This window comes from Bombus impatiens, unplaced genomic scaffold (genome assembly GCF_000188095.3).
Source record: "Bombus impatiens unplaced genomic scaffold, BIMP_2.2 scf_0135, whole genome shotgun sequence".
NCBI lineage: Eukaryota > Metazoa > Arthropoda > Insecta > Hymenoptera > Apidae > Bombus > Bombus impatiens.
This window is the reverse complement of record NT_176554.1, coordinates 2,223,091-2,235,995: the sequence shown is the minus strand read 5'-3', so window position 1 is coordinate 2,235,995 and position 12,905 is coordinate 2,223,091. Positions and strand designations below refer to the sequence as shown.

The 12,905-nt window shown below is 40.5% G+C and overlaps 1 protein-coding gene across 3 annotated transcripts in view; it reads right to left on the bottom strand.

Moving 5' to 3' along the window:
• Positions 1 to 12,905, bottom strand: part of LOC100740375 — a 39,947-nt gene that overhangs the window by 14,434 nt on the left and 12,608 nt on the right. For all 3 annotated transcript variants that reach the window (XM_024365414.2, XM_024365415.2, XM_012381671.3), the window contains one exon: positions 8,818 to 8,860. In XM_024365414.2, coding sequence (XP_024221182.1) covers positions 8,818 to 8,860 — 43 coding nt within the window. The remainder of the gene's footprint in view (positions 1 to 8,817; positions 8,861 to 12,905) is intronic.

Genomic DNA, 12,905 nt, shown 5'->3' with positions numbered 1-12,905 from the left:
AGGAAGGTTGCCGCCGTTCCCAGGCTGGAGACTCTTCTCCGTCCACCCAGAGAGGAATTTAAATCTCAACGGTCGGTCGTGGTCTTTTATAGTGGGGAGAGGCGACACCGCTGAGGTTCGCGACGGTGCGACGGCAACGAAGAAAAGAGAAAAAGATAGACCGAGACCAGGAGGTAGGGAAGGCGAGCGTTCTCGCCTGTACAAGTGTGTGTACATGCTGGAGAGAGAAAGAGCGAGAGTGCAGGGCGAAGAGGAGAGAAGAGAAGGGGAAAAGAGAGCGAGAGAGAGAGAGAGAGAGAGAGAGAGAGAAGAGAGCAACCACCCATGGAACACACTGTTTTGCCGTGTCTCGAACTCGGCTCTGGATTCGGTCTCGTTCTCGGTCTCGGGCTTCGACGACCCCGACACGACTTCGGTTCCAACCCTGGGGAAAAGGGACTCAACATTGAACCAAACAACTAGTACAAAGTAGACATGAACAGAGCCGCGATGAAGAGGGCACAGAAATCAACGGATCTGGAAACGGGAATAGGGAATAGGGGCGAGAAGATTCCGGTTAAAAGAGCGAAAGACTACTGACAAGGGGATAAGGAAAACAGAGTGTTGGAAAGAAGCGACGATGTAAACATGGTAGGAACGACGATAAGGGATAGAGATACAGAGAAGGTACAATAGGAAAAAGGAAAAGATTCCTGTTTTCAAGAAGAATACCGATAGCAGTATGTAGGCGAACATTTCGAATAAAAACAAATTGCATACTAGCTTCGATTTATTCGACACGTAACGGGTATTAATTCCCGCCTACCTATTCCCGCCAACTCCCGCTAACTCCCGCCGACTTGTATATCGATGCATATACATGCCTTGCATCTTTCTATGCTTCCTTCCTCTATAGCAAACGGGAAGAGTTACGATTGAAAATCATTCGGTTGTATAAGGTATTTGGAGATAAGTATTTTTATTATTCGTATAATTTCTATATTCGTTTGTTTTGTATTTAAATCTGAATAATAGCGACAGTACATAGGGAAAGAAGGAAGCGACGCTAACGTGGTTTTGGTCTGGCTCTGACACGATATATTCTAGCCAGTGTTTCGTTTAAAACAGAAAAAGAGTAATATCCACTTGATCCAAACCCTCGGCTCTAGAGGATATTAAACCGACGTTAAAGCACGTCGCTGTGACCATGTCCCAATTAGCGTATTTACAGTCCCTACGCAACCGCTTCCCGTTTAAATGCTCCGGTTACTCTTATCTTGCGGAACGCCTCTGGTATTTTGTGCCAGTCTAAACGATACCATTGATATCGTCGATGGTAATATTCGATCTTTTACAGCCCTATTTTCTATCAGATATATATACACGTATCATTTACGCATAAAACTTCCAGTCCAATTGGACCATTCGCAGATCAAAGTTCGAGATTTAAAAAATGTTAGCGTCGATACACATAATCGATATATAATTTCGTCAATTTCCTCTACTTCTCGGTTCGTGGAATTAGCCACGATTTGGCAAATACGCAGCTCAATTGTCGTCTAGTCATACTCGATTCATTTTCTCATCTGCTTGATTGATTTTCAACAATAACAACGACGAAGAGGAAAAGAGTATGATCGCTTTGGTATGCTTCTAATGCGGCTCAACTTCTCTCTTCTTCTCTTTTTCGCTTCCCAGACAAAGCGATCTACCACCCATGCACCGTGCTAGCCAAGTGCTACGAAAGCTCAAAACCTTGCTTTAATACCTCCCACAGTTTCCTATTTTTGAGTTTGCTGGCTCCTCTTGTCGCTTCACAGTGAAATCTTAGTTTCTTTCAAGACGACAACGACGTTCCTTCGGACCTGTTCCGTACCGTTCTCATAAAACGACCTTCCCAGAAAGCAGTTCTTTTCTATTTCTCTATACTCGTCGCGTATCGTACAGTCTCGAGTATTTCACTCACGATGAAACTAGTTGCAACAGGTTTCGTCTGCATCAAGTAACGAGAGGAATAAAAAACGTCTAAGAACAGCCCTTTCGATGTAAAATCACCTTCTATTATTCGTTACACTACCTAATTTTTTCCATTCTAGGCTACTAAAAAAGTCTCAAAAAATTCACATTAGACGATTGGTTCTTGAGTGAAACGTTTGGAAAATTTTTCGGGAAAAATAAAAATACATCTGGAAGAAATTTACGAGTGAAATTTCGGGCGTAATTTCGGGATTCAGCTCGTCTACAGAGAGGTCTGTGGAGCTACACGGTCTATTTTTTCAACCAGCTTTCCACGGCTCGAACAAACGAATCTCTTTAAAAGATGAAAATCTGCGACCAACGTCGTTCATCCCCGGGGCGACTTTCTCACGCTAGCTCGGTTACTAAGTGAGGATGTGAAAGACCACGGCGTTCGAAGGTCGTTCGTTCAAATTGCTCGTTTTGCGCATCGCACAAAGCCACCTCTACCAGCACGTTAAGATCTCGGTACACGAATACACTTTATAACCGATTACATACAGCGAGGCTCCAACGTTCGACGTTACGGACCGTTCGAAATATTGCGCGAAGCTAGTTTTTTAAATGCTCGTGCTTATGTAAGCACGCGATCGATTGGCGCGTGAACGAACGACAGAGCGCGATAGAAAGCACGGGAGTGGGGGGAGACAGAGAGAAATGGAGTGGGTGGTAGGAGGCTTAATGTAGGAAATGGAAGGGAGAGAAAAAATTGGTTGGAAGGGCGCTGTTGCTGGGGGCGAACTCCACCGTTACGAGTGGAGTAAAAACGGTTCGAAAAAGTAACGGATAAACGGAGAACTGAGATGGCAGAAGAATAGTAAGAGAACAAACGAAAAAGGAGTGGGAGAAAAAAGGCGCGCGAGAAAAGAAGAAAGAGAGGAGAAAGGGTGGGAGGGAGAAGAAAGACGAAAGAACGAAGTGAAGATTGGTGGGTGGGGAAGATATGATAGAAGGAAGAAAAGGAGGAAAGAAAGCAAAGAGATACGGAAAGAGAGAGGCGAAAGGAGTGTTTGAGAGAGGGGCGCGAGAAGCGTAGAAGATGAGGCGGATGAGGTGACGGGATGATGGGGAAACGAGTATGGGTAGACATGCAGGCATGCAGACAAACAGGCACCGAGTGGATACTGGAGAAAGAAGTTGAGAGGAAGGAGGAAGTTGCGCAACGGTCAACCGACGCGGCATTAGAGAAGCGCATCGAACCAACCCACGTAAATACTTGTTCCGTTTATTTAAAAATATAAGACGATCCAAAAAGACGAAGCCGGAATAAAGATGAAACGCGTGAAAGGTTGATAACACGCGCCCAAGAAGAAGAAAGATGAAGGTACTTATCGATCGATAAGATCTGAACATAACGATCTCTGAATCTTGGAACGAGTACAAAAGGAACGAGCTATAAGAAGGCCGTAATAAAATTCATCCCCCGGAACGAGCCGCCGAGGCATGCATCCGATTTCTTTCTTTCTCGACCAGCTCTCGGGTTTGGTCCAGCTCGTTGGTTACCGCCGCTATGCAGCTACCTGTGAGGGAGTGAATCGTATAAGTACGAATAACAACCTGTTCCCCTCTACCTGCTCGGAGAGCAGCTACGTGTATGTGCGCGGATAACAGCTCCTTTCCTTTGATCTCGAATGACGAAAGACGTCCTATGACCGCACGTATACTCGTTAATTCGCGCGTTTACTTCCTCGCTTCCGTGAAATACGCGTACACCCTTGTTTTAAATATTTATAAATACACGATCTTATTTTAGCGTGCTATTTGAATATCACACGCTTCCAATCCAATCTTGCATTTGTTCCACGTGTGCACTGGTAATATGAGAAGAAAGAGCGGAGTCTCCGATAACTCTCAGTAGGTAAGTACGTTGGAAAGTTACGAGCGAAAAAATTCGTATTATAGACCGTTGGAAACATTAAGATAGTATTCTTGGTCAATGTCCGAACTTCTTCTATACAAGTCACGGACGGGATAAGGACACACGATAAATGGTCTGTATACAAAGAAAATAACAATTAGCGGCGCATGATATTGGGTCGTTTCGTGGAAATGGTCGAAACCATCGAGAATCTCAGTCAGTTTCCCTCCAAAACCGGTCAGCTGATGGTATTTGCCCGACCAGCTGAAGGGACGGCTGTCAAGGGTAGGCAGACTCGGCCATTTTTAAATCCCTCGTAGCCGCCGATTTAAAAGACCACGCTTGTTTTCTGCTGCGCGTCGGCCTACTCGCCTCAGCCCCAGTCCCGGCCCCGGCCCTGGCCCCATCCCCCACCAGGTTTGCCTTTCTGACGACGCGACGCGACGTACAGTGGCTCACGAAAGTATTTGAACATTTACAATAGAATTTTTTTATGAATACGCTATGTACACTATAGGAGAATCGCTAACACTGTAACGAGACGCGATTATCATAATCGTAATACTAAAATTTGAAACCAATCCGAAAATGTATATACAAGTTACGAGACATTTATTGCAAACGTTAGAACAATTAGTATACCTCATAAATAACAGTCTTAAATACACGATTGACGCTAAACATGGTTTCGCTATATACTGTGGCTTGCTAGTACAGCGAATAGCTGACTGATCGTATAATTTGATGATCTTTAAGAATCGCATGCTTTCCATTTACCGGAAAGTAAATATCTTGTAGCTTCTACGTACATTTTCAGATTCCGTTCAAATTTTGTCAATGTAATCGCGACAGCCGTGCCTCGTTACAGCGCTAATGAAATAAGACATTTTTCCTGCAATATATACGGAAAAAGTTTCTTCGAGTACTTTCGTGAGCCACTGCAACTTCGTCTTGGCCTGTCCCGACCCATCAGCTCTCGCTTCCTCTCGTGTTGTCTTCTTGTCGTCTCGTTTCATCTCATCTCGCCCCCTACCTTGTCAAGGCGTAAACACCATTCCGTTCCCTTTACATTCGTACCCTTAGACCGACGTTGGTATCGCGGCTACCTTTTCCCGCGCTCATTCCTACTTTCCTCGTTGTCTCGTTTCTTCACGCTAACCGGTCGAGTTGCAACGAACGTCCACGCACGTTGTCCGCGCATCCAACGAATCGCGCTTGTTTTTCATTATCTCCGCTTCACCGTTTTAGCCTCCAACCGTTACGACGATCACGGTTCAAATAATCAAACGCGAGTCGGTTGATCGCCGCACACTTTCGACATCGAACGACTATCTTCGATCTTTTCTTTTCGCCGTAATGTTGCACGTTCGCTGGCTGAATCTCGTTCTCAAGTACTCGCAATTTGCGACTTCCGTTTGTAACATACGATTTTTGTTTATAGGTTAATGATCTTCCCATCTCCTTCTTTCTCTCTGTGGTTTAAAGCTGACATCTTTTTCATTTCATCCGCCAGAAAGTACCCATTTATTTGTAAAAATACGTTTTGCACCAGTACTGTACAATATACTAATTTTTTGCTTTATTTACTGTATATTAATCTTTTCACGCTAAATATTCCTGTACATACAAATAGCAGCTCACGGAAGCATTCGTGGACTTGTAAAAACCTTTCCTTTTCTACGAAACATTTCGAAATTTCATTAGCACCGTAACGAGACTCGATTATCACGATTGTATTGGTAAAGTTCGAAACAAATTTGAGAATGAATATAAGAGGTACGAGATATTTCGTGCAAGTATATATATACGTGTGTAGTCTTCACTGGAATTTTGATTCAAATGGTTCGCGATAAGAGCAAATGTCCCAAATTTGCTGTTCGCTCTTAGGATTTCGCTGTTTTGTAAAGTGGGAAAATTTAAGAAGAATGACAATTAACAAAACGCTTAAATTAGTAAGAAGCTAATAGAAATCTTTGAAACTGCTTGTCTGTGCACGCCAATAGCTCAATTATTTCTTGTAACGTGGTATGAGAGAAAAATGCGAGACAACCGCACAAAATGATCTGTAGTTCGATAAATGGAATTCTACGGTGGATTTATTCGAAGGAAACTGTATAAATAAAAGGCTCGTGGCATCAATAGCTACGTTCTAACAGCAGGTCCCACACGGCAACAAAGCAAAATAGACCAAAAGAACGAAACGCGCCGTTTTTCCTTTCGTGGACTCTTTTCTTCAAGATTTCAGGTAAGTATATCGATCCCTGTGACCGCGAGACACAGGTACTACATAAGATGTTCGACATCTTCTCACACCTACCTGAAGAATCGATTCAAAAAATACTCCAATTGTAATACTCATCGCCAATGACAATTTAGTTTTTCATATATTTTTCAATATATTTATCACGAGTCTTTCAAATTTGTTTCCTTCGTTCTTCGACTACTTCGTCGATCCTCTTTTTCTTTTTTCTTCCTTTGGTTTATTGCACAGTTAATTCGTAAAATCGAAGATAAAGGTTAAGAACGAAGGAGAAGAAAAGAGAGGAAGAGAGAAATTTGGAGGGAAGACTAGGATGGTGGTGGAAAAAAAGCGGGAATGTTGCGGCGATCAGCTGAGAAATATTCCAAAAGAGGCTGGTCGGTCGGCCCTTTCGATAAACCGGTTAGCCTGGCGTGGGGCATCTTGGCGGGAAACCTCCGCCAATGACAGTCCGCTGCTTTATCTCTTTCTCGCTTCTTCCCTTCCTCCTTCCTTCTCTTTTGCTCGTTTGTCTTTCCCCCACCTTCCAGTCGGCTTTCTTAGAAGGAACGCAAAGCATTTGCATTCACGAGGGAGACCACCGCATAGATGCCTGGCCTGTATCGCGTACACGTTTTGTGTCGTTGACGCGTATCTATGAAAAATTCCTCTTCTAACAATTTTGAACAGTTGTTCGTCGAAAGGAAATAATAGCGATAAAGCGAGCGAAAACGTGCTTCATGGTAATCTCGATTGGTAAAAGCAAATAACGAATTGTAAATAGATCTCGTTTCGTTGGCAACGTTACTCCTCTTCCCTTTAACAAACTTTTCGGTCGTAGAATATCATATGAGAGTTGGCGATCTACCGTATATTACATCGAATGGTAGATGCCTGTGAATACGTCGAAATACGATATTTCTTTTAAATTTCTGTTACGTACGATAGCTAGTGCTGTCTATGTGTATGTACAGCAGCGTGAAGAATTATTCAGATCAATTCAATTGAGATTTAATTAATTAATTTAATCGAGAAATCATTATCATTTACTTAGGTTGGAATATTTTTTCAAATTTCTACTCTCGTCCTTGTCGATCGATCTACGTGACTTCAAGCGATTCGAGTCTGTTGAGCGAGATTGTCATCTTATCTGATTATTAATGTCGTATTAGAAATGATTAATGTAAGCTTGTTATACCTAATTAGAAATTTGTGTTCTCAAGTTTCTAAATAAAATCCAACTGTTATTGCTTTCAGCTGTATCTTGACTAAAAAGAAAGAACTGTTGCTAGGTTATGTAATACCATCCCAGTTTCGTACTTGCCAATGTCGGTTCCCTAGATCGAGTCAATTTTTTCTGAACTTTGCGCTCGCAGTCATACTTCGTATACGTGATATTTTTATTAGACGTTACTAAGTCACCGCTACAATTTTATTTCATTTTATGCTGAGTTCAATTTGTATGTAATAAAACACTCTGTTACGCTGGCTCTGTGCTTATGACATCAACGCAAACTAGTTCCTTACCATCCTTCCGATGAACATAACCTATCCTTTCCGAAGGAGAAGAAATGGTATACTATTTCGTATTTTATGATCTCAGACACGATGTATCTCGTTTCTTATCATACTAATCGCAACATGTAAAAATCGAACATTTTTGAATAGTTTTATAGTTACGAGATACGGTGAACGATTAATCGCTATTACAAAATCGCCCAAGACTTCTACAGGATACTGTACGGAAACGTGATCGGCGGGAGTAAAATTGCTAGAGACTTAGTTCACGTGTGGTCTCTCGTGTAGCAAAGTTGAAACATATACACGACCCAAACGCACCCGAACCGTCTACGAGCTAAAGTGGGCGGCGTTATTCTTAGCGAGTAGGGATACGATGAACTTGCTTGCCCGAACCGTTTTGCTTGATTTTTTAACGGTCGCGTCACGAGAGCAACGAAGAGAAATATAAAGATAAAATATCGGCTACTGCAGCAGAAAGTTGCTGGAATGCGAACAAATGTAAGTAGACGAACTAACGCATGATACAATTTTAACAACAATTTCCGTCTGCTGTTTGTCTAGTTGTTATTAAAGGAATAGAAGGAGTGCAGAGGGAAGAAGAAGGAAAAGGAGGGGTGGATGATATCGAATAAAGCGTAGGAGCTAGTTGAAGCGTGAAACGGGAAAGAAAACCGACGAGTACGGCGCCGAACGAGATGGATAAGCTTACCAGAAACGGTGGGAACCGGCGAGTGAGGTAGAAAGAGAAAGAAAAGACAAGTGAATCTTCCTGGCGATGAATGGAACTAGAAAATATGAATGGTCTTGGTCAGCGTTTTCGAGCTACAGCGTCAACGAGATATCCGGTATATGAATGTGTACATATTGTCAACATTTCAAAATGTTTCAAACGTCGAATAATTTGTAAATGATGCGTTAACACGAAATGTTAATTTTGTTTATACATGGTTGATTTTTTTAAGATGGTCTCGAATAATTCGTAAATGACAAACGAATGCTTTGTCGGTATAACGATACGACGAGAAGACGAGACAAAACGACGAAGGACTTCGGTACATATTGTCAACTTTTTATAAGAAAAAAATATTAATAATAGCGTTACAAATGATGCTACGTTAAGACGTAAAATTTGTAGTACTACGTTCGACGAGTTAATATAAAATGTTACTAGACTATATGAATCGAAGCCAAAAAATACACTCACCGTTTGTTGTTGCTATAACTGGATTGTTCGTGGTGATTCAAATCTGGAACTAAATAAAAGATAAGATTAGTTGACGTATAAGAATAAAATACACGTATAGAAAGTTAAATTAAATACTAGATACATATATAAAAATATATATTCTACAAGCATACATTTCTTCATTTTCGATCAATCGAACGATCTGCAAGCGTTCCTTCGTTCGTTAATATCCTAGATAGAAAGAGTTCTTATATTAAACGCTATGATGACCGGATAGTTAGATATGAGAAAAATATAAGAACATGAAATCGAGCAGTAACGAGTGTATTTTGCGTAAAAGGTAAAAGAAAAGGTGACCGCAATACGAAAATAGGGTCGCTAGAAGACCGGAACGCCTTTCCTCCTTATTGCGTTCACTGTACAGCATTTCCGCAGGAAGTTGGTGCAGTGTCTGTGACGAGTTCGTTCGTTTTACTGGTTACCAACTTCTTACTAGTACGTTTATCCTTTTGACTATTATTTATAAACAAAGTATATCTTCTACTTATAAATAATCTATACTATATCGTATCTATACTATATCTTTTATAAATAAAGCAAGTCTTCTTATATAAAATATTCTAAATGATCTGTTTATAATACACTATTTACTTAAGGAAAGAGAAAGAAAAAGAAAAGAGGAATATTCTGTTCTGACATACTATCTTTATTCCACCTCTTCGAGTTAACTCAGGTAGTATGTTTTTTCTTCATTAACGATTCTTTTCATCTTGTCTTTCCTTTTCCTGCGATGGCACGGTTAAGGTGGTTACGGTTACGGTGGTTACGGTTACGGTTGACGCTATGCGGATACGGTTACGAAAATGAATAACTCTTTTTTCGCGACTGACCAGTCTTGTCACTGCACCAGCTTACATCAGAATCGTCAAACAGATTGCGAGGCAAGCGAAAGACTACAAAGAAAAAGCAAGAGAGAACAACCGTTCCTTTACTACTGGACAAGACTGTATCGTGGCCGGTAGCGAGTAAAAATATTGGTACAGGACAGTTCTCTTTCTCAAGTCTCGTGTAAATTTCTTTGAAGGATACGATCCTTCGCTAATCTTTTTTGTAAATTACCAACTTTTAATGGATTTGTGGTTTAATTTCTTTAGTACAGATTTTATGTTTTAGTCGTCGCTGCTGTTAAAAGGGAAAAATGCCGAAGGTTTCGAAGATGAGACTTAAGCTGAAACATGGAAATATCTAACATGGACCGTTGGACCGCGTAAAAAACGACGCTGGTTAAATATACACCACATCACCAAGGAGAAAAGGATGAGGGAGAGACTTTAGGGTGGGACTGCATTTGTACATGTTCATGTCGACTTTTCGAATAACCGCCCTCCTACTAAAATCTATTTTCGACGTGAATATCTGTGTTCTATAAATAAAGAATAAATACAAACTACTAGCGGAGGTGCTGTCACAGTCACGCGGACCAGACTAGCGAGATTAGGATGCAGATGTCGAACGTATGTTCCGTAATCATTAGAATCGTACGTGCACACATCTATGAGAGTACAAGCCTGTACATGCTACCGATCGATATCGTATCAATAAAATTCAATCAAATAAAAATCGAATTTAGACAAACGTCTTAACTAAACGATTATCGCGCATTGTTCAATGTAGCTAATGTTTAGCTGTTTATCCACTGTTATTTGTATTTGAAATATAAAATAATACGTTAAAAATAATTGTCGAGTAAGAAGGAATTGGCTGGTGTTAAAGCAGATGGAATAGAATGATTGTGCAAACGTAATGGTGGTCATCTGACCCAAATTATAATAGAAACTTATCGCAAGTAGTCCGAGCTACGTACAGTTTATTCATATCTCTTAGCATTTCTATTTGGAATGAAGATTATAGGAGGGAAAACATGACAAGTCAATATTTCTCAATTTTCTGACTGACCACTTGGTAACCAAAAGAGTGACTTATCGTTACTTGCATTGAAAAATCACTCGCCATGCGCGAAGACGTATTACGTTTAAAAAAACAGGCAACAAGTCCAAGAAATTTTACATAAAACCACAGAATAATTACACAATTACGATAGCCACAAATAATATGCAACTAGTTACAAGTGTATTGGACTTTAAAATTCCTCTGTGTAGCCTCCAAATATTAAGAAATCGTTAAATTAGAACATACTCGTTGGTGTCCGAAGTAGACGTAGCAGAATAATCGTGCAAACATAATGAAACGGTGTATGGTCGCAGAGTCTAACCGTTTTCATCCAACAGACTGTCTTCGAGTCGATAACCGAGAGAAGAAAAGCCTACGACAATGTACGGTGGCACGAGCCAAGTGGAGGGTTGGGGTTGCAACGCGTTTCACTCGGGTACCCACCATTCGTACACTCGCGTACGTTCGTATATTCGTTCAACGATGGTAAGCATTCGACTACACACTGCCAGGTGGTGACTGTCGTCCCATGTGTGCTCATATGTCTGCCCCCTGAGCCCTTACCTTCCCCTAGTGGGGTAAGTACCGACCCCTTGGAATACCAGGAGACACCAGAGGCACACGTTAGCGCCCCATCGTTTTCCTGCGTTCAACGCTCTAGTACCCGACTACACCTAATTGCTCCCGTTGTTCCTACCGTGGATCATATATTCTCTGTCTCACCCCTTCTCTTTCCATTTTCCTCATCCTTTCACTTCTCATCCATTTTCTTTCCTTTGGTGCAACCTCATTTTTTTGTCCTATTAAGAAAAATAACAATTATCCAAACTATAGAGAAAGCTAGTATATTTGTATTGTGTTTATATAAGCGCATATCTCAGCTTATCTATGCTCATTGCAACCGTAATACGTTATACATTATACACTTAAGCGCACGAGTTCTCTACGCTGTGGTAGCGTTCATACAACTTGTACAATTTCGTTGATGAGAAAAAATTCGACGGTTGACCAGTAGAAGTATCGATCGGTTAGCAAAAAAAACGACAGGAGATATATATAGGGCGCGGACTACCCTCGCCAACTGGATATCACCGAATCCGATTGTAATTTTTATAAATAGTCGCTCGATGAATATGAAATATTTCATTTTCCTAATATTCCTCTAACGTGTAGGCTCCTTCGATATTGATACTCTTTCTTTAAGCACACAATGGTATTTTGCTTCTATTTCTATTCTATTTAAATAATAGAATTATTTTACAATGAATAAAAGGATGAACAAATTGGATAGCCAAATACATAACAAGCGAATAAATAGAAGCTACTAAGAAATAAGTCACGAATGGACTGAAATGGAATGAAAGACTTATATATCGCTCGTTTACCACACAGGTGCAACCCATTGCACCATGACCGTCATCGAACCGTCAAGGTATCGAACTGGAACGTTTCGTACGTTTACAAAGTGACGCAAAATTATTGCAAAATTAAAGATTATCGCAAAACAATTTCCGGTAACATGAGATAATTTTGCTTATTAATCGTACATTCTTACTCACTCCTCTTCTCAACGACCTTCGATGAGTAACATACTTGAAAAGAGGGTAGCACAGGTAATAAGGGAAACCCCTACCTATGGTTGCTTGAAGATTTGAGAGAATTAGCAACGTGCTTTATTATCTGTGCTCGCATTGCCTTATGTGTACAATTGTTGTACAATTGATCCAATATTATTAGTGAAATGTGTACAAATATTTTGTAACAAATTACAAATTGACAGTATCAATAGATTCTCTCACATAATTAGAACATGTTTGATAATAAAACACATGAAAATTTACGATCAAATTTTACAAATTACAAATAATCCAATAATCTTATTTGACATACGGTTACAAAATTATAGCTTACTTCTATAGCCTACAACTTGTCACTTAACAATTCATTGATAGTATCAATTAGTGCACAAGTATTGCCCTGGTTGTTGCCCTTTTGTTTACTATACGATACTAATGAAAAAAGGAAACCTTAAAAACATAGCAAGTAAATAGAGGGGAAAAAAGACGGACTATACGTTAAATAGATATTTCTGATAACGTGTGTGATTATACAGGCGCGTGCATCAGCGCGTAATATATGATAAAGCACAAATGGCG